Raw genomic sequence first — 27791 nt, 5'->3', positions numbered from 1 at the left:
ACCTCCTGAGGTCCCTTCCAACCCTGATATTCTATGATTCTATGAATGTGGGAATAGAAAAAATAGATCTTGCCAAACTAACTTGATTTATTTTAATGAGATTACGGGTTTGCTCGTTAAAGGTAACGGTGTAGATGTAATGTACTTAGGCTTCTATAAGGTATTTGACTTGGTACCACATGACTAAAGCTAAGATTACGTCATAGAGGTCATGTAAGTCATGGATTTTGTGACTTCCAGAGACCTCTGTGACATTTTCCACTTCAGTCTTGGAGCTGAATTTATTTAGCTTAACAAAGAAAAGTTTATGGGGTGACTTGATTCGTCTATAAGTACCTATGTGAGGAACAAATATTTGACACATAGCTTTTCAATCGAGCAGAGAACTGGTATAACACCAGTCAGGGCCCTCACTGGGGGTGTGTGGGCCCGGGACAGCCCAAGCCCCCACCCCACCTCTTCCTGCCCCCAGCCCATCCCTTCCCACAAGTCCCAGCCTCACTTCTTTTTGGCTTCCACCCCCTCCCCTGAGCAATGCCAGGAGCTGGTGGAGTGGGGCGGGCTGGGGCTGGATCACTCACTACTGCCAGCGCTAGGCCCCCTGCTAACCTCCCAGGCTACCCTGGACCCCGTGTCCTGAAGCGCAGGGCCCTCCAAAACACGGCACCCGCGATGGTTGCCCCATTCTGTCCTAAGGATGGCATGGCTCTGACTCCAGTGGCTGGAAGATGAATCTAGATAAATTCAGACTGGAAATATGGCAATACAGTGAGTAATTAATCACTGGAACAAGTGTCATGGTTGCTTCTCCATCACTAGTCATTTTAAAATCAAGATGGGATGTTTTTCTAAAAGATCTGCTCTAGGAATTATTGTGGGATAGTTCTCTGGCCTGTGTTATGCAGGAGGTCAGACTAATTGATCACAATGATACTTCTGGCCTTGGAATATATAAACCTGACAGTGGGCAGCACCAAGGTGCCTTTGCTGAGTTTCTGTGCTAAGGCTCTTTGGTACTTGTGACGGGTTAGATCACAGAAACCCCTTTGAGACTCCCACCTGATGTGCCTAGACTGCCTTTGAGCCCATTTTCCCAGCTTGGGACTTTCCCATCAGCTTGCCTTGTTTGAGCCAGACATGCTTGCCTGCTGCAAACAAAGATCCAAGTCTGAACCACATCCTCCACAAGCTGCAGGCTTAACTGAAAGGAGCTTAAGAAGTGCTCCTGTCTCCAGCACTCAAATACCCAGCTCCCAATGGGTCCAAACCTCAAATAAATCTGTTTTACCCTGTATAAAGCTTGTACAGTCTAAACTCATAAATTGTTAGCCCTCTGTAATGCTCATCGAGAGATATGCACAGCTGTCCCCCTCCCCCCGGTATTAATATTTACTCTGGGTTAATTAATAAGTAAAAAGTGATTTTATTAAATACAAAAAGTAGGATTTAAGTGGTTCCAAGTAATAGACAGAACAAAGTAAATTACCAAATAAAATAAAACAGGCAAGTCTAAGCCTAATACAATAGGAAAGTAAATGCAGGTAAATCTCACCCTCAGAGATGCTCCAGTAAGCTTCTTTGACAGACTAGCCTCCTTCTAGTCTGGGTCCAGCAATCACTCACACCCCTGTAGTTACCGGCCTTTGTTCCAGTTTCTTTCAGGCATCTTTTGGGGTGAAGAGCTGGTGGCATCATGGAGCTATCTCTGGTTCCCTGATTCTGTGAGCTGGTCTGCGCTGGTCCCCTTGTAATTTAGAGCAGCCGGGGACTGGAATGGGCCCAAAGCTCGAAAAGCAATCACTTTTACACTGAGACCACTCCCAAAAAGAAAACATTGGAAAAGGTTTTAGGAAAGTTTTTGGGGGTCCAGGTTCTGGGGTTTTAGGTTTTAGGAAAGTTTAGGTTTTGGAGGTCCAGGTGCTGGGGGGATAGGCTAAAGCAGTCAGCTGAGAAACTATCAGCTGGACAGGTGTGCATGTGGCCAGGAAGTAATGCCACAGGTAGCCCTTTAATACAGTTAGGATGAAAGAGAGGATATCTTGTGGGAATTGGGGCCAGGATTTTCAAACATGGGTGCTTGAAGTCAGACACTTAAAATCATTATATAGGCACATACATAAGTGACTTGATTTTTAGAAGGTTCTAACACTTTTCGCTCCCTTTTACTTCATCTGGAATTGAGGCTGTTCAGCACCTCTGCAAATCAGGGCACATACTTAGGTGCCTAAAATATGGATTTAAATGCCTTACTTTATGCACCCTGATTAGAAGATTTTGGCCTCAGATTTCTCTCACCTTTAATGTCGGTAGTCAGAGGTCAGAAATGTAGGACTTGCTTGCAGTATCATAATTTGTAATACAGAAATGGAACACCCTAAATGCAATCTGATGCTTCTACACCAGGTAACACCTCTCTCAGAAAAATACAAGTTTAGAATGTTGTCTGTTCTTTGTGGTATGGATTTTAGGTCTTTATAATGATAAATGTTATGTTCCTTTATCTCTTCTGTTTATATTTTAATACTGTGAAAGATGTGGACAAAAATGCTACTGCCTTGTTATAACTCATAGCAACAAAATAACTGAGCCAAAATAATTCCAGCCCTATGGAAAAAGTAACATGAAGTAGCTGGTTTTATCCCTTCATGTAAATCTATATTAACCTCAACTAATAAATCCCTCATAGCATGAGGTGGTAGTAACACTTGGGATTTTTCAGGACCAGAATCCTTTCGATACGTTTATTGAAGGGTTAGGTCTACATTTAATAATATGATTGGTGGTAGCAATATCATTTCCACATCAGCAAATCCAATGTTGGGTTTACTTGCAATTAATTTAAATTGATATTCTTTTACTTTTATCTCAGCTCTGCCCCTCAAACCTGATGGGAGAATTTAACTCTAGACATTTAAGAATTAGAGATTCAACCTCGTAATACTGAAATTTCATCTGAGTTTTTAAATGGGGGGGAAAAATGACATTTTTCTCTGCACCATTGCAGTCTAGCAATCTAGCCAGCATCTCTGTCTTCGTTACAGCCAAACTTTGTAAAGTTTGGAATATGGATTCATCTGGTTAAGCATCAAAAACTAGTTGCCGCTCAAATTATAGGAAACCTTCCAGAAGCACTACAATGCAGTTCACTCCCCTTTCCCGCACAACACTCCCACTCTTCACCCACAGGCCCTGGCTAACCTGTTCTATTGCCACCTTCAATACTCTCAGCTTGTGGGAGAAGCTTAGTGGTTCTATTTCCAGGAGTGGTTTCTGAGAAACCTGTTCTCCCTCAGAAGCTAGTGGAGGCAATTTCTGAGCATAGGAGACCTTCCCAGCTCCCTGTTTGTCAGGAGAGTAAAACTCCCCACTGGGAAAGATGAGGGCCCCCTAACTACAGGCTGTTAGGGTACCTTAGACATATGTCCCTGATCATTATCTAGTGGGTCTACACGGAATTTGCTCTTACTGATACCCAAAAAGATGGAGGCCTTCTGCCCAGCCTGGATCTACGAGACTTTAGTATTTCGGGGTGGGGATCCTACCTCCCTTACAGGAAGAAAACTGACTTTGGGCTCTGTACCTTGCAGATGTTTGCTTCGCAGATTTCTAATAACGGAACAATACTGACAGTTCCCTAGATGGGGACTCTATTCCCCATGACCCCCAACTGTTTTTCAGAGTCATTGCTTCCTAGGATAATCAACTGAATGTGAGCTCCCAGTGCAGTGCTATGGCCAAAAGGGCTAATGTAATCCTGAGAGAGATAAATGGGAATATCGAGTAGGAGTAAGAAGTTATATTTCCTCTGTATTTGGTACTGGTGTGACTAATATGGGAATACTGTGTCCGTTTCTGGTGTCTACAATTCAAGAAGAATGTTGTTGAAAAATTGGAGAAAATTGAGAAAAAGTTGTGATAATTTAAAAATAGGAAAACATGTCTTAAAGTGAAAGACCCAAGAAGCTCAATCTGTTCGTTAAGCTAAAGAGAAGGTTGGTGAGGGACTTGCTTAGTCTATAAGTACCTACATGGGGAACAGAAATTTGATAATATAGGGGTGTTTGATCGGTCAAACAAAGGTATAACTAGATCCAATGGCTGGAAGTTGAAACAAAACAAATCAAGACTAGAAATAAGGCATAATTTTTTCACAGTGATAGTAATTAACCATTGGAACGATTTACCAAGGGTTACATCGGTTCTCCATCTCAGGATATCTTTCCATCGATGGATAATGGATATGCCATAGTTCAACATCAGCTGTGGGACTTGAAGCAGGAATTAATTCAGGGAAGTCCTTTGGCCTTTGTTATGCAGGAGGTCAGTGTAGATCTTAATCTTAGAGAAGAGTGAGGGGGGGATTTGATAGCAGTCTTCAACTACCTGAAGGTGGGGTTCCAAAGTCGATGGAGTTAGGCTGTTCTCAGTGGTGGCAGATAACAGAACAAAGAGCAATGGTCTCGAGTTGCAGTGGGGAAGGTCTAGGTTGGATATTAGGAAAAACTATTTCATCAAGAAGGTGGTGAAGCACTGGAATGGGTCACCTAGGGAGGTGGTGGAATCTATATCCTTAGAGGTTTTTAAGGCCCAGCTTGACAAAGCCCTGGCTGGGATGATTTAGTTGGTGTCGGTCCTGCTTTGAGCTGGGGGTTGGACTAGATGACCTCCTGAGGTCTCTTCCAACCCTGTTCTTCTATGATTAATGGTCCTTTTTGCTCCCCTGCCCCCCCCTCCAAAAAAAAATCGGTGAACTCTATGTATTGCCTTTTGGGTTGGCTTTTGTACCGCATATATCTTACAGAAAGTATAGTTGTGGCTATGTACTTATCTGGATCAAAGAGAGAAGTTTGGATGGGCAGTCAGCCATCACCGGGCTGCCAAAATCACAATCATTTAAAATGAACTAGCAAAGTCTCAGTTTGTCCACCCAGAAACAATTTAAATAAACCAGAGCCCTGATCTCCGCCACTTCATTCAAAACCTTCCTGCGGCCGGACAGGAGCCTGGTTGCAGTGGTCCTCCAAAGTTAGCAGATATCTTAGTGCAGATGTTGACCCAGATGGCCACAACAGCATTTGTGGTACACGATGGCATGCCTACATGAGAGAACCCTTAGTTGAAGCTGTCAGTGGTGTCAAACCACACAGAGAAGTAGAAAAAGATTCAGACCCCGAACAAAAGGAGGAAATGGCAGGTCTTGGAGACATACCTATATGCTAAGAATTAATTATTAAACAGATCTGACTCTGGTCAAGGACCTGGATTCAAAAATTCCTGCAGCAGTGGCTTATGGCCATGGACCCTAAAATCTCTGCAGTGTCCATAATGGTGAATATAGTTGCTGGCAAGCAAAATAAGTGCATGGAAAGGGTTGGTGGGGGACTGAATGGGGGGAAGGATAGCTCAGTGGTTTGAGCATTGGCCTGCTAAACCCAGGGTTCTGAGTTCAATCCTTGAGGGGGCCATTTAGGGATCTGGGGAAAAAATTGGGGATTGGTCCTGCTTCAAGCAGGGGGTTGGACTAGATGACCTCCTGAGGTCCCTTCCAACCCTAACCTTCTACGATTCTAAGACTTCTTTCTTTGAAGATGAATGTCTGTGAGCTCACAAGAGATTGCAGGAACTGGAAAGAAGATCAGAAGAAATAGGGAAAAGGCATTCAGATGCACGGAAGAGAAATGGAAGAAGTCCCCTCCCCACAGTGAGGCCTCCAAAAGACAAAGCAGGAAAACTCCCTATTCTTTTTGAAACTGATAAACTTGGCCTGATCTGTAGACACTGGGGGGCTGAATCTGGACTGGGCTCACTGTGTGCTAGTAATGAGCAGCCGTGGGCAGTCATTCTGCAGCTCAGTAATTCTGCAGATAAACTAAAGATCTTGGAAACCCCACAAATATGCAATACTGTGGAAAGACTGAAAGGTAAGATTTAATTAGGATGGAAAATTAGTCGGGGGAAGGGATCAGTTGTATGGATGCGAGCGTTGAATCCTGTGAAAAGCTCACACGGTCAGTTAGAGAGATAATAATGGCTTGGTAAAAAGACTGTTCAACTGCACAGAGCACAGTTTGAAATGAAGGTCAGGCAGATTCAAAAACATAAAGGAAGTCAGCATGCTGGGCTCCCCTCCCTCCACATAATGTTCTGCTCAGTGGAGATTCGTGAGCTGCCGTTGCACAGCAGGGCTGAGTCTGTGCAAGGGGAAATAGAAGGAAACATTTTCAACCATAGAAAAGAGCATGTTCTTTTTGGCCAAGTAGAAATAAAGCAAACATTGACGAGAGCAGAACAGTGTTTCAGGGCAAATTTCCCCAGCCTTGAAAATAAACTACTCAGCAAATCTTGGTATTTAGATAGCAATGGAATACAAGTGTTCTCTGATTCTGGATTCCACTGGCATTCTCTCTTACTGAAAAGCAGTTCTGAACTGTAGGAAATCTTTCAAAATGTAACTTCAGTATTATTGAGGAGATAGATTTACTTTTATCTATACATATGCTAACCAGACACAGCCAATATTGCTATAGTTACTTAAAATCATCTAAAAAGAAAAGGAGGACTTGTGGCACCTTAGAGACTAACAAATTTATTTGAGCATAAGCTTTCAGGAGCTAATCATCTAATTATTCCCAAATAAGTATGAGGAATAGAGTTCATGACTGCTCTTAAGAATATTGGTAGACCTCATTTATTCGTTCTAGATCTGGTTTTTGAATGAACCCTGAAGACTATTATGCCCGAAGCAGAACTCTTACTCACTGACAGCTAGCTTGGGCTGTGCCCTTATATAGCCATTCAGGGGCATACGAGAAAGTAAGGGTCTAGCCACAATAGCAGCCTGTGTGCTCATGGGAGCACAAGGACTGCATCCAAGATGCTTCTCCCCAAGGAGCTACTGTGGGGAGAATGGGTGGAGCCATAGCTTCACCTGCTTGCATGTGGGTTAGTGGAACTGGCTGGGTTCATGAGGACAAGTATTCTGTACCCTTCTAAAGGGATGTAGTGAATCATTGCCACCAGCATGCCTGGAGCGATCCAGGCAGCATTGTTCATGTTGCCTCCCAGTGCTTCCTGCTGGGATGGTGAGCCTATGCAACACCCCTGGCTGTGAATTGCATGCTAAAATCACTCTGTCCTTTAGAAGGCTCTTCTCCCCTCTGCACGCATGCACTTAGGAGATAAACCACTTTGTGAGAAGCATGTTGAACTGCATGTCCTCAGGGTACAATATTTATATTACAGTAGTGCACAGAGGCCCTGTGCTGGACTCTGCACAAAGTTAAGCCTGAGCCTTGTCCTGGAGAGCTTAGTCTAAAAAGATCAGGGGCAATGGAGACAAGTATATCATTTTTATATTTATAGCAAATGCTGAGATACATAGATAAATTTTTCCACCTGCCCTCAGCCTAACCATTGTACGCTGATTAGGTTTTTATTGGTAGTGTGGAAAACGTAGGTCTGGAGAGAGACTGCCACCTTCGCCTCCAAATTTCACGGATCTATTCCGGAAGGGCACTCCATCCATATAAGGGACAGCATGGAGAAAGGCACAGAGAGGTTTGTTTAGAGTGACCAGATAGCAAGTGTGAAAAATTGTGGGGGGGGGGGAAGGGTATAGTTGTCTATATAAAACAAAGTCTCTGTCAGGACGGTCCCGATAACATTGGGATGTCTGCTCACCGTAGGTTTGTTTGAAGAGAATCATAGAATCGTAGGACTGGAAGGGACCTCGAGGTCATCTAGTCCAGTCCCCTCCACTCATGGCAGGACTAAGTATTCTCTACCATATCTAGAAGACCAGGGGCTGGCATCATTGACTCAATTAAGGAACAGGGTAGTGACAGTATAAGAGATGCGTGAATCCGTAGGGAAGGGACAAAGTTGTGAATTGCCTTGAAGATGACAACTGGTAGCTAGGACTCATATTTGTTATATAGGGTTCAATTTGTTTGTCCCAGGTTGGAGAGTAGCATGTAATTGAGCTGCTTTCAGTTTCTGTCATCCAGATTTGACAGCTCCTAAAGAAACAAGATTTTAAAGTGAACTTCTCTCTTCCTCCAGGACCTCACATCTAGATAGAGTACAGTAACTCCTCTCTTAACGTTGTAATGTTCCTGAAAAATGTGACTTTAAGCGAAACGATGTTAAGCGAATCCAATTTCCCCATAAGAATTAATGTAAATGGGGGGGGGGTTAGGTTCCAGGGAAATTTTTTTTTGCCAGACAAAAGACTACACACACACACACAGTATAAGCTTTAAACAAACAATTTAATACTGTACACCGCGATGATGATTGTGAAGCTTGGTTGAGGTGGTGGAATCAGAGGGTGGGATATTTCCCAGGGAATGCCTGAGTGCTAAATGATGAACTAGCAATTGGCTGAGCCCTCAAGGGTTAACTCATTGTTCTTAATGTAGCCTCACACTCTACAGAGCAGCACGAATGGAGGGAGGGGAGACAGCGTGGCAGACAGAGACAGAGAGACACCCTGTGTGTGAGAGAGAGATGCACATTTCCCCTTTAAGTATGCTGACACCACTCTTAAGTACACTACCATGTTGTTAATTAGCAAGCTGGGACAGCAGCAGCTGCTGGCAGGACGTTCCCTCCGTCCTGAGCCCTGTTGTGTGTGCCCCCCCCCCCATGGAGATGGGGTATGCGGGGTGCAGGAGCAGGGGGGAGGGGGACACCCTGACATTAGCCCCCTTCTCCTCTCCCCTCACTCCCCCCAGCAAGCAGGAGGCTTTGGAGAACAGCTCCAAGGCAGAGGCCAGGAGCAGCACATGGCAGTGGGGGGAGGGACAGCTGAACTGCTGGCAATTGATAGCCTGCTGGGCAGCTGCCCTGCGGGGAGCTGATGGGGGGGCTGCCAGTCTACCCTCTTTCCAAGCCCCCACCAGCTAGCTCCAACGGGATGCTCTTCCTGCAAGCAGTGGACAAAGCAGGTGGCTGCCAAGACGTTATAAGGGAGCATTGCACCTGCAAAAAGAAAAGGAGGACTTGTGGCACCTTAGAGACTAACAAATTTATTTGAGCATGAGCTTTCGTGAGCTACAGCTCACTTCATCGGATGCTATTTTAGGGATGAAGCTGACTACTGCTGACCCATTATGGACTAAGCTCATCTAATCATTAGTGGCCTTTCTCATGTGGAATAGGACCTTACTTCACAAAGAGTTCCATCTGATTCAGTGGGACTACTTGTGGAGCAGGGTGCTACCCAGTATGAGCGAGGGCGTCGGAACATGACCATGTAGTGTGTTGGTAACAAACTGATTCAGTATAAACAGCTGTAGTACTGAGCATTTCAGGATCTACTGTACAAGACCAATAAATACATAATATGCAAGGATAGTGGATGGATGTGGGCAAAGAACAACTTTTTTTTATGTCCAGAGAATCCAATCTGGCCTTTGTTTTATCTCGTATTTGGAGAAAATTAATTTCTATTTTAATCTTGCCTCATTTAGTGTAATATCAAACATTCTAGAAACTCGGTCACTCTTGCTCTCCATTACAATCAAAATAGTTACTTTGTTTTTCTGCTTTTAGTTCATATAATCTTTCCTTTTTTAACTTTAAATCTTTTTTTTCCTTCTCCTTTGCCAATCTTGGTAGGAACTTATTTAGGTAAGTAACTTATAATTTTAACTTTGTACGCACAACAGATTTTTATAAGAAACCATTAGTCTAGCCTACATGCCATTCAGTATAGTCTACATACTGTTCTGCTAGTTGCATTTCTGTACTTACACTCCTGCAGGTTCACCCACTGCACTTTTAAGGTGATGGGCATATGACAATTTGCTCACAGCTCCAACAATGTACAATACTGGCACTATTTTCTCAGCAGTTAAAGGAGTGGTCTATATAATTTCCATTATTTATTTATACACACCCCTTCTCTCCCCCCCCCCCCTTCACTATTTAAAGTTAAGCTTGAAACCCGTTTTGCAACTTGAAAATGAAGTCTGTTTCCTTATCAGAAAATGCTGACTCTGTCATGTGCACACACTGGTTTGTTATGGTTTGCTCAGGAATGTGGGACTGCTGCTGATTTTGTTGTTCTTGAGAAGAACAAGATCCCGGAAAAGGCATTGGTTTTTTTGGGTTTGGTTCTGTTTTTGGAGAGGGGCAGGAAGATGGAGAAAATGTGTGTAAAAATATTACATGGACTTTGAAAACAAATCTATGTATTTTAAAAGGTAGCTTAGATTTTAAACTAACTAGTTTTGACAGTGTACCTTTCCGTTTTCTATGTACATGGCGGTTTATCACAGCTACATTTCTGAATGAGTTTTCACACTGCATGTATTACATGACAGCTCTCTTCGCAAAGAGAAATAAATACGAAGATTAACTTCTTGCTGTGCTGATTGACAAAAAGAGGACTTGGGCCTATGCGAAGTGGATGTGCATTTTGGGGGAGCAAACTTTAGTGCATTGTGTGGTTGGCCATGCCAAAGTGTAGGGGAGTGAGTTAAAAGTTCTGTGTTATAAATTAGGCCATTCCAAGGCATGCCCTAAATGGTTTGGTGTTAGACTGTGGTTTTCCTTGGGACTAGGTCTGTGCTTCAGAGGTTGCTTGTGGGGAGCTGCATGCTATCTGCTGGTGGAGGAGAGGGATTTAGGCAAAGATTTTTGTGGTGCTGAGGTAAAGTTGATCTAAAATGAGGGTAAGAAAAGAGGAACAGAAAGGAGCTTAGAGATTTCTAGTTACATGAAATAGTGACTAGCAGAAGGAGAGGTGCTCACTTTCTATTCTGCCACTTCCTGACTTTTGCCTTAGTGATATGTTGGAAGGTTCTCCATTTGCTAGACGCCCAGGTGTGAATGAATACTTCAGAGGTTAGATTCAGGGATTTGGCTCTCCCACCTTTTGGCAGTGACAGGAGTGCATTTTGTAGAGGTGCTGCGGAAGGAGTTTGCACTTCTGTAACTGGTAGGCAATTTGGGGGAGTGATGCCACCACTGTGGCACAGCGACGACTTGCTGGACTCCGTACAAATAGGGATCGTGTCAAATAGAGCATGCACTTGTGTGCTCTTACAGATTTCCTCAGGAAATCAGCTATGCTAGCAGGTTTCCTCTGTAGTATGACAGAAGCTAGACATCTCACTCTGATGCTGTGCAGTCAGGTGGGTGCAGTGGTGAGTGCTAACTGCTCCTTGGCCCCAGCAGCACTGCAGGAGATTCAGAGTTGAGTGCTCCCAGGAGTCATGAACTCCCTCAGGTCAGGTATCTATTAGATTCATTAAAAAAGGAGGGGTAGGATTGGTGTACAGGGGGCAATGTTTTAGTATGATGGCTTTTTTTTAAAATTGAGATCTAATCTAGGCTTTAAATTTGCCTTTATCTCATTGGAGTAAATTAAATAGAAATGGAATTGAGCTGCAGTGAAATAGAAATTCATTGACTCCTGGATCATCTTGGGAGGAAATATATCCCCTTGCAACTCTGACACTCTAAGAAAGGCCAGTCATAAGATCATTATAACCTATTTTGTGACTACTCCCTGTGAAGCAAGCTGCCCTGCAGAATGGGTCTTGTGCCAGAGAGCAAAGGTTTTGATGCCTGTGCACTATTCAAGAGCTGAGACATGCTTTGAGAGCTTCATGCACTGTCTATAATATGGCTGCTTGTTCTATAGCTATTTCATATAACATTCCAGAATCATTTGTGGCTAAGGAGCTCTAGGTTACCTGCAGAGGTGCAGGCAAGTTCTTAACTTAATTTGACCTCTTGAAGTTCCTGTGGTGGTCATATTTATCTCACTCTGAGGCTTTAGGAAAATTGAAAGGCAGCAGACCACTCTCCAGGGCGATGAGTTTTTTTCTTATTGTTCTGTGGAAATAAATCCTAATCTTCGAGATTTCTGAAAGCATCTTAGTTTCTGTAGCCATCTACCTTGTAGCTTTCATCTCTAAAAAGAGGGAAAATCTGGTTAGTCAGGGGAAAACGTATGGTCATCAACAGCCTTCCTCCTCCGTTCTGGATTGTCACTGAATATCCCTTAGAAGCACACAGCTTGACAGTACGCCAGAGGAACTTGAAATAAATCCTGTGTTTTCCTAGGTTTCTCTGCTTTTGCGGGCAGTCAGTGCCGTATTTTCAGGTTTCAGAGTAGCAGCCGTGTTAGTCTGTATCCACAAAAAGAAAAGGAGTACTTGTGGCACCTTAGAGACTAAAAATTTATTTGAGCATAAGCTTTCATGAGCTACAGCTCACTTCATGGAAGTCTATACCTTCAGACAGTTGGGTTTTAGAAAAGGGTTATCCCAGAGCCCCTTCCCAGGGATCCCTATAATGAGACACTGTTAAGAGAAAAAGTCTCCTTTTAAATATAGAGTGCTGTAGAAGGGGTGCCAGAGCCGTCTTCATTTTTGTCCCTAATATGTATACTTAGGTCTAAGACTTCAGTGTGTGTGTCTCCCCCTCACTGCCTCATTGTGTGTGTTTGGGGGAGAAGGATGTCTGTGTTCCATTCTCAACCCCTGAAAAGTTGAACAGCAGCTCTGAGATTATATTTGGAATATGTTATAGCTATGGTACTGTATTCTGCTACTGTGAAGCAATAACTATTGATAAAGGGTGCATTTTAAATGGCCAGCCATTATTTCTAATGTAATTTTCTGTCATAACACAATTAGTTTTTTAAATGGCTATTGCTGTATTTTTTCTTGTCTTCTACATTCCAGGTATATATAGATTTGTTGAAAGGGAGTTAAGTATTGGTGTGTTGCCTATAGATATCTTAACATCAAACATAGTGAAATAGCAAGGCTATAAAAATTGCTTTGAAAAATGTATCTATTTTATGTTGCTGATTACTGGATCAGCGAAATGATCAACTGTATAACATGGCTCACTTTTTCCTGGAAGGAACAGCTTACTTTTGAGGTTGTCCATAGGTTGGATGCTTAACAGGTTTTTTGGTTGTTGTTGTCTATGGACTTGAAGCACAAACTCTTGGAACCAGCAATGATTTCTGCCCAGCTTTCACCTCTGAGTCTTGCTTTTGTCACTCTCAACATGTGACATCTGTGTCTCCTCACCATGGAGGATCTGAGTTACTACTGATCTTGGAAACTTGGGAATAGACTTGCTACTGACGACTGCTTGTACACCACCATCCTCCTTTGCCCCAGTAGCTACCTCTCCTCTCTGAATGGAAATCCTTTGACATAGCTGCCCCTATTGCCCTGTCTTCCTTGGCATTAAGTGTATTCAGCCCTGTGCCTTCCATCCACAGAGCTCAAAGGGATTCACAAATGTCAGTTGGTTAAACCTTTCAAATACCCCTGTGAGCAAGGACAGTATTATCCTCTTTGTAGAAAGGGAAACTGAATTACGGGATGATGAAGTGACTTGCCCAAAATCACACAATGGATAACATTGCGGAGCAGTCACTAGTACTCAATCTCCTGACTTTCGGTCCCATGTTGCAACCTAATGACTGTGCTCTTCCCAACAGCTCTGTCAAGCTCTTTGTCTACATCAGGGGCCTCAAACATGCAGAGGCCTGCGGGGTTATTTCTGGCAGCCTGCCAAGCTCCCTGTGCCCTCCCCTGCCCCTCTGGAGTTATTTGCTGTGGGCTGCCAAGGTCCCCTCCCCCCAGCGCACTGTGTCCCCGCTCCTCTGCCTACCTCCAGGTGCTTCCCGTTTGGAGGCGCTTAGCACTTTCCAGGGGGGAGGGGCGGGGAGCCACACACTCAGGGGAGGAGGCAGAGAAGAGGTGGGGCAGGGGTGGGGATTTGGGGAAGGGGTTGGAATAGGGGAAGGGAGGGGGCAGAGTTGGGGTGGGGACTTTGGGGAAGGGGTTGGAATGGAGGTGGGGAAGGGGTGGAGAGGGGGCGGGGGGTGTCAATGATGTGGGCCCTCGGGCCAATGTACTAGTCCTCATGTGGCCCTCCTGGTGATTGGAGTTTGAGATCCCTGGTCTACATCAACTGGCCATTCCTGCTACTGCCCTTTGAATGTGACTGCTGCTTATGTGGAGACTTACATTCCCTTCACCAACAGAACTCCTTCATCATACTGGATGTATCACTGGTTTCAGAGTAGCAGCCGTGTTAGTCTGTATTTGCAAAAAGAAAAGGAGTACTTGTGGCACCTAAGAGACTAACAAATTTATTTGAGCATAAGCTTTCGTGAGCTACAGCTCACTTCAGCATCCAGTGAAGTGAGCTGTAGCTCACGAAAGCTTATGCTCAAATAAATTTGTTAGTCTCTTAGGTGCCACAAGTACTCCTTTTCTTTTTGTGGATGTGTCATTGGTTGACATCTCCTTCATTAGAGACACAAGGTGGATGAGGTAATATCTTTTATTAGACCAACTTCTGTTGGTGGAAGGTACACTCTTTCGAGCTAAACAGAGCTCTTTCAGGTTTGGGGTCATCTATCTTGTGTCTCTTATACCATGGGACCAACACAGCTGCAACAATGCTACAAACAATCATTAGGTGATCTCAAGCTCTGAAAGTGGATGTTTAAGCACTGAAGTGCCAGAAAATGAAGACGTGTGCATAGGTGCTGGAACTGGGAGTACTGCCGCACCTCCTGGTTTGAAGTGGGTTCCATCATCTACAGGGTTTATAGTTTGGGTTCAGTGGCTCTCAGCATCCCCTGATACAAATTGTTCCAGCACCCCTGCATGTGTGTGTTTGTCTTCATACGTTGGTAGTTACTTATATCTGCCCTTTTGCAGGAAGGTGCACTGTTACCATAAATGATGCAAACTACAGATTTTACTGCAATATTACAGTTAAGACCACCCAAGCACTCAAAAAAAGGAAGTCCAACAGTTGTATTTTTTTCCTAAAACATTAACTTGGCCTCATTGTATATCCTATATGTTTTACTGGTGTCCTTACTAAGTATGTTAGGGTTTATGTTATATAAAGGAATCTTCACATGTAGCCGGTTTTGACGTAGGCATCTATCTGAGGATTATGGTTAGAATCTTTTAAAACAGGAGCTGTGTGGTATGTGTGTGAGAGAGAATTGTTGCCGAATTCTCAAATAGCAGCAGGGACTTTGCTCAACCATATATTTTGAAATAAAAGTTCACTTTTGGTCAAAGACCAAACAAGGAAAATTTCAGGCTAAAATGTGTGTGTGTGTGTAAGCAAGGTTATAATGGAAATCCATTTTTCAGCTAGTGCAGGCACTAGTAGCTGCCACTTATAATACACATTCTCTTTGTGTCTAGAACAGTTCCTTTCTGAGCCAAAAAGGGGCCCAGTGATGCTCATGTGCATTGCAGTTGATGAAATGTGATTAAAGTTTTGGGAACGTGCATGCTGGCACAAATTAACTGACATAGGTAATAATAAAAAAATCATTTGAACTGACCATAAAGTAGTAAAAAGGTGGCATGGAAAAGATGCATTAGGTTACCTAGGCCATTCCCTGCCATACCTTTGCTGCAGCTCTGTACCAGGACTTCATTCTCTTACATACTGATACTTGTGTGTGTCCAGTAATATTCCTGTTTGTTTAGAGCCCTGGTTCAGTTTACACACTTGCTCTGCACTTAAAACATGGACCTTTCGCAATGCGATGGAGTATCTAATACTGTTACTAGACTACCATTTACTATATCAGATCATTGTGCCTGTAATATTTGTGTTATTGGAGTATCACCTTGTGTGATGGAGAGATTGCTGAGTTCTATGACTGTCAGAACTAAGATATTGGAAGTCTTTACTTGTGACAGGTTCTTATGGACTGAGCAGTTCAGTAGATGAAATCTGATTGTACATCCAGGAGATAAAATAGCTCCTCGGATTTTCCCAGATGATAGTAAAGATTTTACTCTTTGCTCCCTTGATAGTGCAATACCATCCTTATCTTTAAATCGTAAAATCAGAAAACTGGAGATGTTCTCAAGCTATTAAGAAGGGGCTTCCAGATCTGAAAGAGGGGATTTGATTTTGGTGGTAGTTTCCCATGTATTGTCTAGTAAGGCATGAGTGAATGGAGAATAAAGTAGGTAGCATATTTAAACTTTTTGGCCTTGTTTTTTAGATTGCGTTGTTAGGGATGCTGTCTTCTCAGTTATCCCTCAAGGAGGGAAAAGATTAGGGTGGTAGAAAACGGCTACGTCATAAAATCAACCCAAATGCAAACATAGTTGTGTTTGTTTGATTTTGTATTTTTTCTGTCTTGGAAAATCACTGCTGTCTTACGAGCTCTATTCTCTTTCCTGTTTGTTAGGTCTGCCTAACCACGGACAAACCAGACAAATGGTAAGAGAATGTTCATTTAAACCAAAAAGGGGGAGGGGGAGGGGAAAGAAAAACCCAAACCATAACTCTCTAGATAGGCTTTAAAAGGGTGATCTAGTTTTTTCTGCTTTTGCTATTCACAGTTATTCATACGTTATCACTTTTTTTTCTTCTTCCAGTTAGCCAGGATAGTTTTCTGTATGAAAAACAGATCTGGGTGTTTAAACGAAAAAAGACACAGTGCAATCTGTATCGGTGAAATTCTGTTTTGAATGGAACACTTTGTGTGTCCGCTCACACAGAAGCCAAGAGAGCGGCTGCTTACAGCAAAGCCCTGAAATGTGTTTTAGGTGGAGAGTGTTTCATTGATGGAAGGAGGGATGACATGACGGAAGGGTTTTTGTTTGGCAAATGGTTTCTTATTTTTTAGACAGTTGGTGTGCAAGTTGTCTGCTGAGCATGTGTGTGTTTTTAAAAGTAAAAAATCATTTTAGCCTTTCATCCGTTATGCTGAGAGCTTTATCAGGCGACAGAAGCAAATAGCCAGTCTAATTTATGGGTTTCTGGCAAAGTGCTTTTCATGGAGTGGTCCTGGGGTCCAGTTCACCCCCTTTCAGAGGGCCAGCACAAGGGTGAAGTGCCACTTAAAATCATAGAATCATAGAATATAAGGGTTGGAAGGGACCCCAGAAGGTCATCTAGTCCAACCCCCTGCTCGAAGCAGGACCAATTCCCAGTTAAATCACTTTAAGCCATCAAAATGGAATTTAATGGCACATAGTCCTTGTTCTAGGCCTCTTCAGTGGGCAGAATTTTGCACCCTGGAATTTTTGCCACAAAGCACCCTTTCATGGTATTACTATAGTGGAATTTGCCCTGTTTGGTAAATTGCCACAATGTACTAGTGTGAATGGAGGCACTCAGAAATTAGTAAATCTGCAGCAGGTCTGAATGACAGTTATTGAATAATGATTGAGTATTATCAAATCTAATGCTTCTGTCTTGGGTAGAGTATAATATCTTATGGCCAGGATTTAATTTTGTCATGCTATTTTAGTTGTAATAACGAAGCAGATCATTTTGTTTGTCACATTAGCATTTGATAAGTAGTGGTGAATTGTATTTTTAATTGAATTCAGTTTCACCTCTTACTGCAGAGGAGACTGGCTACTTGTTTGTGTCTGCTGTGTAAATAAACTCGCAGTGTAGTGGGAGAAAAATAAGAAATGGCCAAACCCCCGTCACCCGCAGGGATAAAAATGCTGAAATTTCTCACTGCTCTGCTTGTGTGATAAAATGTTCTACTGAAAATGAAAGGTCCGTGTTTCAGGATGTAACAGTTGAAGTGATTGCTCTGTTTGGGGAGAGAAAAGGTAGATTTCAAGCACAGTTCCTACTCTTGCCCAAGCATTTCCGAGAACTTTCACTGCCATCGTTCTCCTGACACTTAACACAATGGAGAAAATAGTCTTCACACAGAAATGAAAAGGACTCTCCTTCAGAAATCTGGAAACACGATATTTCAAACATTGTTCCCCACAGCACAAAAGTAAAAGCTGAATTTCTGAAAGTATTTTGATGGCTTGTTTTGGTGCTGAAATTGTCTGAAATACAAAGGAGGCAGAAAAACATTCAGAAAAAATAAATTGTCTATGCCATTTATGTAATATAAGTGTGGCAACTGCCTCCAGTTTTCAAGGAGTTAAGAAAGAAAAGGATTTAGCTCTTTTATAGACTTGTATTGTCTGAGGGAGAATCGGAAAATGCATCCAACTCTAAAGCAGCCAATGGCATTTATACTAGGGCTGCTACACTATATTGTCAAACTTTTTTGAGAGAGAAAATTGGGTTTTTGACTAAATGAAATTTTCACAAAGTATCTGATTTCTGCAGAAATTTTTAATTGTCAAAAAAACCCGTTAGATTCCTTCCCCTCGCCCAATATTTCAACTTGGGTATGCTAGCAGAGTACCTCTCGGGAGTTGTAATTTAGGTGCTTCATGTTTTCATTCTGCTGTTACAGGGTGGGCTTCCCAGTCACACTGCATCTCCTATGGTGCACCATGGCCAGGAACTCCCATGATACACCACCTCCCCTCTCCAAGAGGGGTGATCATCATGCCTTATGGGAGATGTACTCTTCCATGAGGCACTGGGGCTGAATTTCCTAATCAGAATTTTTGGTTTTTGGCTACAATTTTTCAGGATTCCAATTTTTCCCCCCAAATCAAAATTTTCCATGGACATCTTAGTTTTCACAAACTTATTTTCACTTTCATCAAAATTTTCTTTACCACTATAAAAAAACTTTCTGGACAATTCTAATTTGCGCACCTCAAACTTTCAGTGCCTGATTCTGCAACTTCAGTCCGTTATGAGCGCTGTTAATTTCTGTGGGATTATTCTAAATAGTACTTACCGTGAGTACAGGTGGCACAACTGGATCCCAAGTGATTCAGGACAACTATACTTGAGTAGTTTAATTCCTTGCATGCCCACACCTGCATCTTTATAAAGCTAGAACTATAATTTTCAAAGGAGTGGCAGGGGCTAACTTCATAAAGCGAGTTCAGTATATGTGGGGGCATCAGAATAAGACCTATCACAGTGAGACCTTCTAATGATCACCTTAAGGTTTCAAGTATCGGGGTAGCTGTGTTAGTCGGTATCCACAAAAACAACAAGGAGTCCGGTGGCACCTTAAAGACTAACAGATTTATTTGTGCATAAGCTTTTGTGGGTAAAAAACCTCACTTCTTCAGATGCATGGAGTCATCTTAAGGTTTGTTATTTTAGGTTTCCTAAAAGAATTTTTAACTATATATTGCCCTACTTAAAAAGGAACATCCTTAAAGCAAAAGGGATGCAGGTGAGTGTGAGAGTTTGAGTCAGATTTTTAACCTTAGAGTCAGATTTTTAAATTTTACTAGGTGTAAATCCAGATTTCCTTCTGAAATTCAATGGAATTATTCCACATTTACAGTAGTGTGACTGAGAGCTGCATCTTGACTCAGTCTTCCAAACTCCATGTGATCCGTTTGTGTACAAATGTAGGTTAACTGGCCATACAGTTTTTCTCCTTTTTTTACCACAATCCTGTCCTGTTGTAATTTTAAGAGGACCTCAATCTTTAGTACTAGTGGCCAGTTGCTTTTTCATGAAATTTACATTCACTCATGGGAAGGAGGGGGAGAACTTGCAATGAACTTTAATATCTGATTTGGCAGCTTTAAGTCCTTCTCTCCTCTTGTTTGATTGTTTATCACATGACACCATGGATTAGCTACAGTCCATAATTTTACTTCTTTATATATTGTTAGGGACCAAGCCGAAACTTGCTGCTCAATGGGAAATCATACCCAACAAAAGTCCGATTAATTCGTGGTGGATCCATGCCTCCAGTGAAAAGGAGGAGGATGAATTGGATTGATGCTCCGGATGATGTGTTTTATATGGCCACTGAGGAAACCAGGTAGGGAATATATGCCAATCAATTGATTCTCACTGGGGAGCCTGACAAACTCCTTTTGGTTTCTACTTTGCATTTATCATCCCTAGCACTATTCATGCACACTGATAACATGTGTATGACTGCTCAGAAAGTCTCTTCACCAGGCCTGGTGTTGCATTTTTAAAAACCCAAGCAGCTGCCTATGGTGTTTCAATAGAATGGATCCCTGGCCAACTGTGTGCCACCGCAGCACTCGACAGAAAGTGGATTCATAGGGACCTAGGACTGGAAGAGACCTCCTGGGTCATCAAGTCCAGTCCCTTGCTGTCACAGGCAACTCATTATATAATCCCGGTCATAAATTTATCAAGCTCCATCTCAAAACTAGTTGGGCTGTTTGCTGCTCCTACTGTTGGGAAGCTTTTTCAGAAGCTAACTCCTCTGATTGTTAGAAACCTTCTTCTCCCTGGAACTGAACACTGCTCCTATGAATGCTGTTGATTTGAATCGGAGCAGGTGTGGATTTCTCTGTTGACTTTGAGGCCCAATGAAGTGAAGAGTGTTATCGTTACTTGGATTGACTTGGTCACCTGCTGAGGTGATCTTCCCTGAATCAGCCAGTAGTTGAGGCAAGGGTTTACCTGGGTTCTCTGCCTTCTTTAAGGAACTGCTATGATTGCCAAGCTTTTGGTGAATATTCTTGGTGCTGTGGATAGAGCAAAGGGTGTAGGAGCCTGTACTGGGAGTGACATGTTCCTACCAGGAATCTGAGGAGTTTCCTGTGGACTGGCTAAATGGATACTTGTAAATAGGCATTTTGCAGGTAGAAAGCCACAAATCAGTCTTGAGGGTCTAGGGCAGGGGTTCTCAAACTGGGGGTTGGGACCCCTCAGGGGGTCGTGAGGTTATTAAATGGGAGGTCACGAGCAGTCAGCCTCCACCCCAAACCCCGCTTCGCCTCCGGGATTTATAATGGTGTTAAATGTATTAAAAAATGTTTTTAATTTATAAGAGGAGGTTGCACTCAGAGGCTTGCTATGTGAAAGGGGTCACCAGTACAAAAGTTTGAGAACCACTGGTCTAGGGGAATTGTGGAAGCTAGAATTACCATCCTGAGTTTCAGAGGAACAGCCGTGTTAGTCTGTATTCGCAAAAAGAAAAGGAGTACTTGTGGCACCTTAGAGTTTGAAACCGTGGATGAATCTAAGATGTTGAAGACAGCCTTCTTTCTTCATTGGAATGAGAAAATAACTGGAATAAAATCCCCTGACCCTGAACTCTCTGGGCATCTCCTCCTCTGCTCTCAGGTGTTGAAGGTGTCACGGAGTGTGGGGGAGTCTGGGCCCTGCACCCCTCTTCCTGGGATTCACCGTGACTCTCAGCCAGCCAGTAAAACAGAAGGTTTATTGGACAATAGGAACACAGTCTAAAACAGAGCTTGTGGGTACAACCAGGACCACTTAGTCAAGTCCTTCTGGGGGGCAGGGAGCTTAGACCTCAGCCTTGGGGTTCCCTGCGTTCGACCAGCCAGCACAAAACTGAAACAAAAAACTCCTCCAGCAGGCTCTCTCCTTTAACCTTCGTCCAGTTTCCCCGGCAGAGGTGTTACCTTCACCATCCCCCTCCTGGCTCAGGTTACAGGCTCTCAGGTATCCCATCCCCAGTGAAACTCCCCTGCCACATTCCCAGGTCAACATTCCCCCCTCCCTGCTGCATCACAGAAGGCAGTCCATTTCTTGCTTTAACAGTATCTTGTGAGGGTCCCTGAGAGAGAACAGGGAAGGTAGGAGGAGAAGGGGTACGAAGGGACTGGAACTGAATAGAATACTGCCTCTTCACAAGCACCAGGACCCAGTGGTCCAAGGTGATTACAGTTCAGGCTTCCTGAAAACATGAGGGTTTACCAAAGGGGAGGAGAGGTGGAAAGGAAAATATCCTTGGGTGGTTCTGTCAGGCTCTCCACATGGGCATCAAATCTGCTGCCTTGTGGAAGCACCTGATTGTGGGGGCAGCTGAGGCAGGGGGTCATCTTCAATGGAAGCTCTTTCTGTAAAATTCGTGCTGTTGTATTCCATGGCCAGAAGGGGAGAATGTGGAGAAAAACAAAAGTGAAACTTCAGAAATACCAGATTTTGAATACTAAATAAAAAATACTGATTTGGAATGAAAACTTCAATTTGAATATTTTAGGAAGAAAATGAGTGTTTGTGACCAACTTTATAAAAACATTTCTGTACGTAAAAATGTGGGAATCTCCTTTTTCCAATGGAATAAATTCCTTGGCTCCATAGCAGTCAATGGCAAAGCTTCTGTTGGAGTTGATCAGGTTTTCACCTCTTCTTTCTAGCTCTAGAAGAGCACAAGATACCAAATATCCAGGTAATGACATTTTTGCACATAGGAAAGCTGTTGCAAACACGGGATTGAATATTACCCATTCTTGGGCTTGGGCCTGTGTAATTTTGGCAAAGAAATGCCAGGATTTTCTACTTTTGTGACAAACTCCTTTTTATTTTCACTGTCTGTAGGAAAATTCGCAAGCTGCTTTCATCCTCTGAAGCGAAGCGAGCCGCCAGACGCCCTTACAAGCCCGTTATCCTCCAGCCAGTCCAGGCAGTCCAGTTACGACAGCCCATGAATGATGAACCCATAATCATTGAGGATTAAAAGAAACTGAGCAGCCCTCACAATGCCAGTGGGTCTGCCTGAAAGAATCTCTCTTCCGATACACACTTGAGGTTTTTATGGCTACGGTGTTGAATGAACTGCTGAAGACTGGAAAACTTTAAGGAACTGTTCTGCATCTTTTAAATCCCTAAAAGGAACTCAGCCCCATCTGAGCCCTGATGACCACAGACTGTGCGCTCAATCTCTTGCGCATGCTCTTTCCTCTCCTCTCCTCTCCTCTCCTCTCCTCTCCTCTCCCTTTTTTATTTTTGGTAGCCTATTTTCCCCTCTTGCTTGTAGATTACTCTGCCTTTTTGTAGACATGTGGGAAGGAAGGTCAGTTTAACTTATTAAGAGAACGTGGAATAGTAATTTTTAGCTTTGTTTCCTCTGACCTTTGAAGAGCTAGACTCCTTTGTTTTGTGACTGAGCTCTCATTGCTAACCATTTTTACAAGGCTGTGTTGTAAGATTTTTGTGTGTGTGTGTGTGGACGGTGCCATTTTTTTCTTTTTTGTTATTTCTTTTGTAGATAAAGTTCTGATCTGTAACTCAGATATTTGGAAATAGAGGATTTGAAAGCCAGCTACAGGTTCAGCTAGTTTTCTTGGTCCTGTCCCTTGTGTTTTTTGGATAATTTGGCATGGCCAATTTTGCTTGTCCTCAGGCACAAGACAGAAACAACTCAGGCTGAAAAAGGAGTGAGCTAAGAACTGAAGAATCTTGCAGAACATTACACTAACGCTGAAGAACTGAGGCCAGGTTACTGTAACTAGCTGTTTTATTCCAGTCAGTCCCAGGGAGATCTGGCCTGTGGCGTTTTTCACAGTAACCAGAATTTTGTGTGCTGCCTTCTGTCTGCTTCTGGAATCCTACATGCTATTATAACAACAAGGACCAGCAGTAGGCCCTCTAGTGCAACTAGTGTAATGAATTGCTTTTCTCTGGCTCCAAGAGTCAGGTCCACTGATGCCCAGGGACATTTTGCTTTGAATTCTGAACCTATTTGTGCATCAGTGTTTTTTGAACACACCTCTCCACAGGAAGCCTGGTTTCTGTTACATTACATTACTGTACATTTCCCATTTTGAAGGGAATTTCAAATTAAATTACAACTGGGTTTTAATTAGAACAGACTGTGTCTGAAATTGTTTTCCTCTTGACATTTTTGTGTTTGAGGTTTTTCTTTTTTTGCATCTCCTGAACTTATTGTGTATTAGCAAGTCTGTAATTTTTTTCGTATGTCTTCTCATGGCAGTGCATTTGCTTAATGCCCTGCTTTGTTTTGACAGGTTGTAAACTATCATTTGCAACTTGTGTTGATCTGTACATGTACCTGCCTCAAACAGACACAGCATGTAATAATGCCCAAGTCATTCCACATGTGTCAGCAGTGAGATGAGCCAAAGTTGTATTTGGGTTATCACAGTCCAGCCGTGATTCTGTGCAACACTGCTACCCCTTTGGGTGAGGTCAAAAGGAATCTCCGCAGAACAAAAACAGTTCAGTTAACTTTGCTTAATAAACCTGGAACCCGAGCTTTTGTGAAACTGCTGGTTTTTTGTCTATGTTCTGAAATGTTAACTCAAACTTGACCTTTGCCAAGGCACCATCTGCCTGTGGAATGTGGAGCTGCACCTGCTTCCTAGAAATTGCTTTGATTGAAAAGTGCTTGGATAACTCTGCTGCTGTGAACTAGAACTTCTTCACGTGATTGCTCTGTCAGTCTGTTATTTTGGGCAAGCCTAATTCATAGTTTGATCCCACCAATATACTTAGTGTATGTCTAACTACGTTTTAAAATCTGCGGCAGCAACTCAGAGTCCAGCTCTTCAGACTTAGGGTTGCATATCGGCACTAAAAACAGGTATGTAGACATTCTGGCCTCGGTTCTGAAACTCATCCCGCTCCCCAAGCTTCAGAGCCCGAGCCTGAATGTCTACATAGCTGTTTTTAGCGCTGTAGCATTAACCCAGGCTCTGAGACTCACTGCCAGGGGTTTTAAAATGCAGCGTAAGCATAGTCTGAGATACCGCTAACCTTTTTGAGTCTGGAAGATTAAATTATTTTTAACTCCTGTACCATGGATCTTTTAGGGATGAGGGGACAGGACTCTGAAAACTGCCCTTCATGAAAACAATAGATTCGACAGTGAAGCTTTTGAATGATCCTATTGCGTGTGACCTATATCCTCAAACTGAGCAGGGGTGTAAGTGTGACATGGCAGGATAGAATCCCAGTGGGTTAACTTCTGAATATGTGGCCATTTAAATATTTCTCTTCTGCATTAACTCACTACCAGGATGAGCAAAGTTAGTTCAGCTGCAGTGCTTTCGAGTGGGGACAACCTGATTCTTGTAGTTTGTACTATTTGTGCTGCCGCCACATACTTTATATTCTCCCTTCACTGCTGACCCCCAACTTCAAAAACCAGAGAGGACAGCCAGGGGTTGAAAGAAATGTCAGATGTGCAAGGCAGCCATGTCCAGTAGCATGGTGTGTCCTAGGCCATGGTGGAGTGTTGGTGTAGTAATACCGATTTGTGCCCGCAATACCACTTCCTGCACTAACAGTTTTCATTTGTTTGTCATGCACATGTGGCATAACTCTACCCTTTGCATGTGAGGTCTGATGAGCGACACTGCCTCAGGCTGTTCGCTACAGGAAGGCCTCAAGTCCAGTGGCATGTGACTTTCCTCTAGGAGGAGGAGAACAACCTGAAGTGACTACTCTGGAAATTGCAAAATTAAGTCCTTGTAGGCCACTCTGAAAAGACTCTTTATTTTTAACTTATCACTTCAAGATGGGATGCAGAGATAAAGTTTCTTGACACCTTAAATAACGGCTTCTTGGAGCAGCTAGTCCTGGAACCCACAAGGGGAGAGGCAGTTTTTGATTTAGTCCTAAGTAGAGCACAGGCTCTGGTTCAAGAGATTATATAGTTGGGCACCTTGGTAATAGTGACCATGATGTAATTAAATTTAACATCCTTGTGGCAGGGAAAACACCACAGCAGCCCAATACTGTAGCATTTAATTTCAGAAAGGGAGACTACACAAAAATGAGGAAGTTAGTTAAACAGAAATTTAAAAGGTACAACCCCAAAAGTGAAATCTCTGCAAGCTGCATGGAAACTTTTTGAAGACACCATAACAGAGGCTCAACTTACATGTATAACCCAAATTAAAAAACCTAGTAAGAGACCCAAAATAGTGCCACTGTGGCTTAACAATGAAGTAAAAGAAGCAATGAGAGGCAAAAAGGCATCCTTTAAAAAATCCTAGTGAGGAAAATAGAAAGGAGCATAAACTCTGGTAAATGAAGTGTAAAAATATAATTAGGAGGGTCAAAAAAGAATTTGAAGAATAGCTAGCCAAAGACTCAAAAATTAATATCAAATTTTTTTTTTTACGAACATCAGAAGCAGGAAGCCTGCTAAAAAAACAGTGGGGACGATTGAGATGTTAAAGGAGTACTCAAGGATGATAACTAAATGAATTCTTTGCATTGGCTTCACGCCTGAGGGTGTGAGGGAGATTTCCAAACCTGAGCCCTTCGTTTTAGGTGACAAATCTGAGGAACTGTCCCAGACTGAGGTATCATTCAAGGAGGTTTTGGAACAAATTGATAAACTAAACAGCAATAAGTCACCAGGACTACATGGTATTCACCCAAGAGTACTGAAGGAACTCAAATGTGAAATTGCAGAACTACTAACTGTAGTTTGTAACCTATCATTTAAATCAGCTTCTGTACCAAATGACGAGCATAGCTAATGTGACACCAATTTTTAAAAAGGGGCTCTAGAGGTGATCCTGGCAGTTACAGGCCAGTAAACCTGAGTTCAGTACCGGGCAAACTGGTTGAAACTATAGTAAAGAACAAAACTGTCAGACAGATAGATGAACATAATTTGTTGGGGAAGAGTCAACATGTTTTTTTAAAGGGAAATCATGCCTCACCAATGTACTAGAATTCTTTGAAGGGGTGTACAAGCATGTGGACAAGAGGATCCAGTGGATATAGTGTTCCTAGATTTTCAGAAAGCCTCTGACAAGGTTCCTCACCAAAGGCTCTTAAGCAAAGTAAGCTGTCATGGGATAAGAGGGAAGGTCCCCTCATGGATGGGTAACTGGTTAAAAGACAGGAAACAAAAGGTAGGAATAAATAGTCAGTTTTCAGAATGGAAAGCGGTAAATAGTGGTGTCCCCCAGGGGTCTGTACTGGGATCAGTCCTTTTCAACATATTCATAAATGATCTGGAAAAAGGAGTAATAGTGAAGTGGCAAAATTTGCAGATGATACAAAACTACTCAAGATAGCTACGTCCCAAGCAAACTGTAAGGAGCTACTAAAGGATCTCTCAAAACTGTGTGACTGGGCAACAAAATGGCAGACGAAATTCAGTGTTGATAAATGCAAAGTAATGCACATTGGAAAACATAATCCCAACTATACATATAAAATGATGGGGTCTAAATTAGCTGTTACAACTCAGAGATATTGGGGATATAGTTCTGTGAAAACATCCACTCAGTGTGCAGCGGCAGTCAAAAAGAAAACAAAATGTTGGGAATGGTTAAAAAGGGATAGATAATAAGACAGACAATATCATATTGCCCCTATATCAATCCATGGTACACCCACATCTTGAATACTATGTGCAGATGTGGTCACCCTATCTCAAAAAAGATACATTGGAATTGGAAAAGGTTCAGAAAAGGGCAACAAAAATTATAAGGAGTATGGAACAGCTTCCATATGAGGAGAGATTAATAAGACTGGGAGTTTTCAGCTTGGAAAAGAGACTAAGGGGGGATATGACAGAGGTCTATAAAATCATGACTGGTGTGGAGAAAGTAAACAAGGAAGTGTTTACTCCTCATAACACAAGAACTAGGGGTCACCAAATGAAATTAATAAGCAGCAGGTTTAAAACAAAGACAAGGAAGTGTTTTTTTCATACAATGTGCAGTCAACCCATAGAACTCTTGGCTAGAGGATGTTGTGAAGGCCAAGACCACAACAAGTTTCAAAAAAGAGCTTGATAAATTCATGGAGGATAGGTCCATCAATGGCTATTAGCCAAGATGAGCAGGGATGGCATTCTTAGCTTCTGTTTGCCAGAAGCAGGGAAGGGGCAACAGGGGATGGATCACTCGATGATAGATTACCTGTTATGTTCATTCCCTCTGGAGCACCTGGTATTGACCACTGTCAGAAGACAGGATACTGGGCTAGATGGACCTTTGGTTTTACCCAGTATGACTGCCAAGCCCTCTCAGAGGTCCAGAGAGGCCTGGGCCACTTCCAGCTTTTGAGGCCCCAATCTATAATAAAAATAAAAAATGACGACACATGAAAACAAAATAAGGCACCAAAAAAAGTGAGACATAATTTGAATATTTTTTTATTTAACAAATACTTTTCTAGCCTTTTTC

General features: G+C 42.7%; 1 protein-coding gene across 8 annotated transcripts in view; it reads left to right on the top strand.

Moving 5' to 3' along the window:
- Window positions 1-23900, top strand: part of MTA1 (metastasis associated 1) — a 150298-nt gene extending 126398 nt beyond the window's left edge. For 3 of the 8 annotated variants that reach the window (XM_075131440.1, XM_075131439.1, XM_075131441.1), the window contains 4 exons: window positions 9622-9633; window positions 16223-16254; window positions 19554-19705; window positions 22213-23900. In XM_075131440.1, the coding sequence (XP_074987541.1) occupies window positions 9622-9633; window positions 16223-16254; window positions 19554-19705; window positions 22213-22351 (335 nt within the window). In that variant the 3' untranslated portion in view covers window positions 22352-23900. Of the gene's footprint in view, window positions 1-9621; window positions 9634-16222; window positions 16255-19553; window positions 19707-22212 lie in introns of those variants that run through there. The other 5 variants (XM_048862421.2, XM_048862420.2, XM_048862424.2 and 2 more) reach the window with 3 other exon arrangements.
- The last annotated feature ends 3891 nt before the right edge of the window (window positions 23901-27791 follow it).

Source organism: Caretta caretta, chromosome 8 (genome assembly GCF_965140235.1).
Source record: "Caretta caretta isolate rCarCar2 chromosome 8, rCarCar1.hap1, whole genome shotgun sequence".
Classification (NCBI taxonomy): domain Eukaryota; kingdom Metazoa; phylum Chordata; order Testudines; family Cheloniidae; genus Caretta; species Caretta caretta.
Note: the sequence above shows the minus strand (reverse complement) of the source record. Positions and strands in the feature narration are given on the sequence as shown.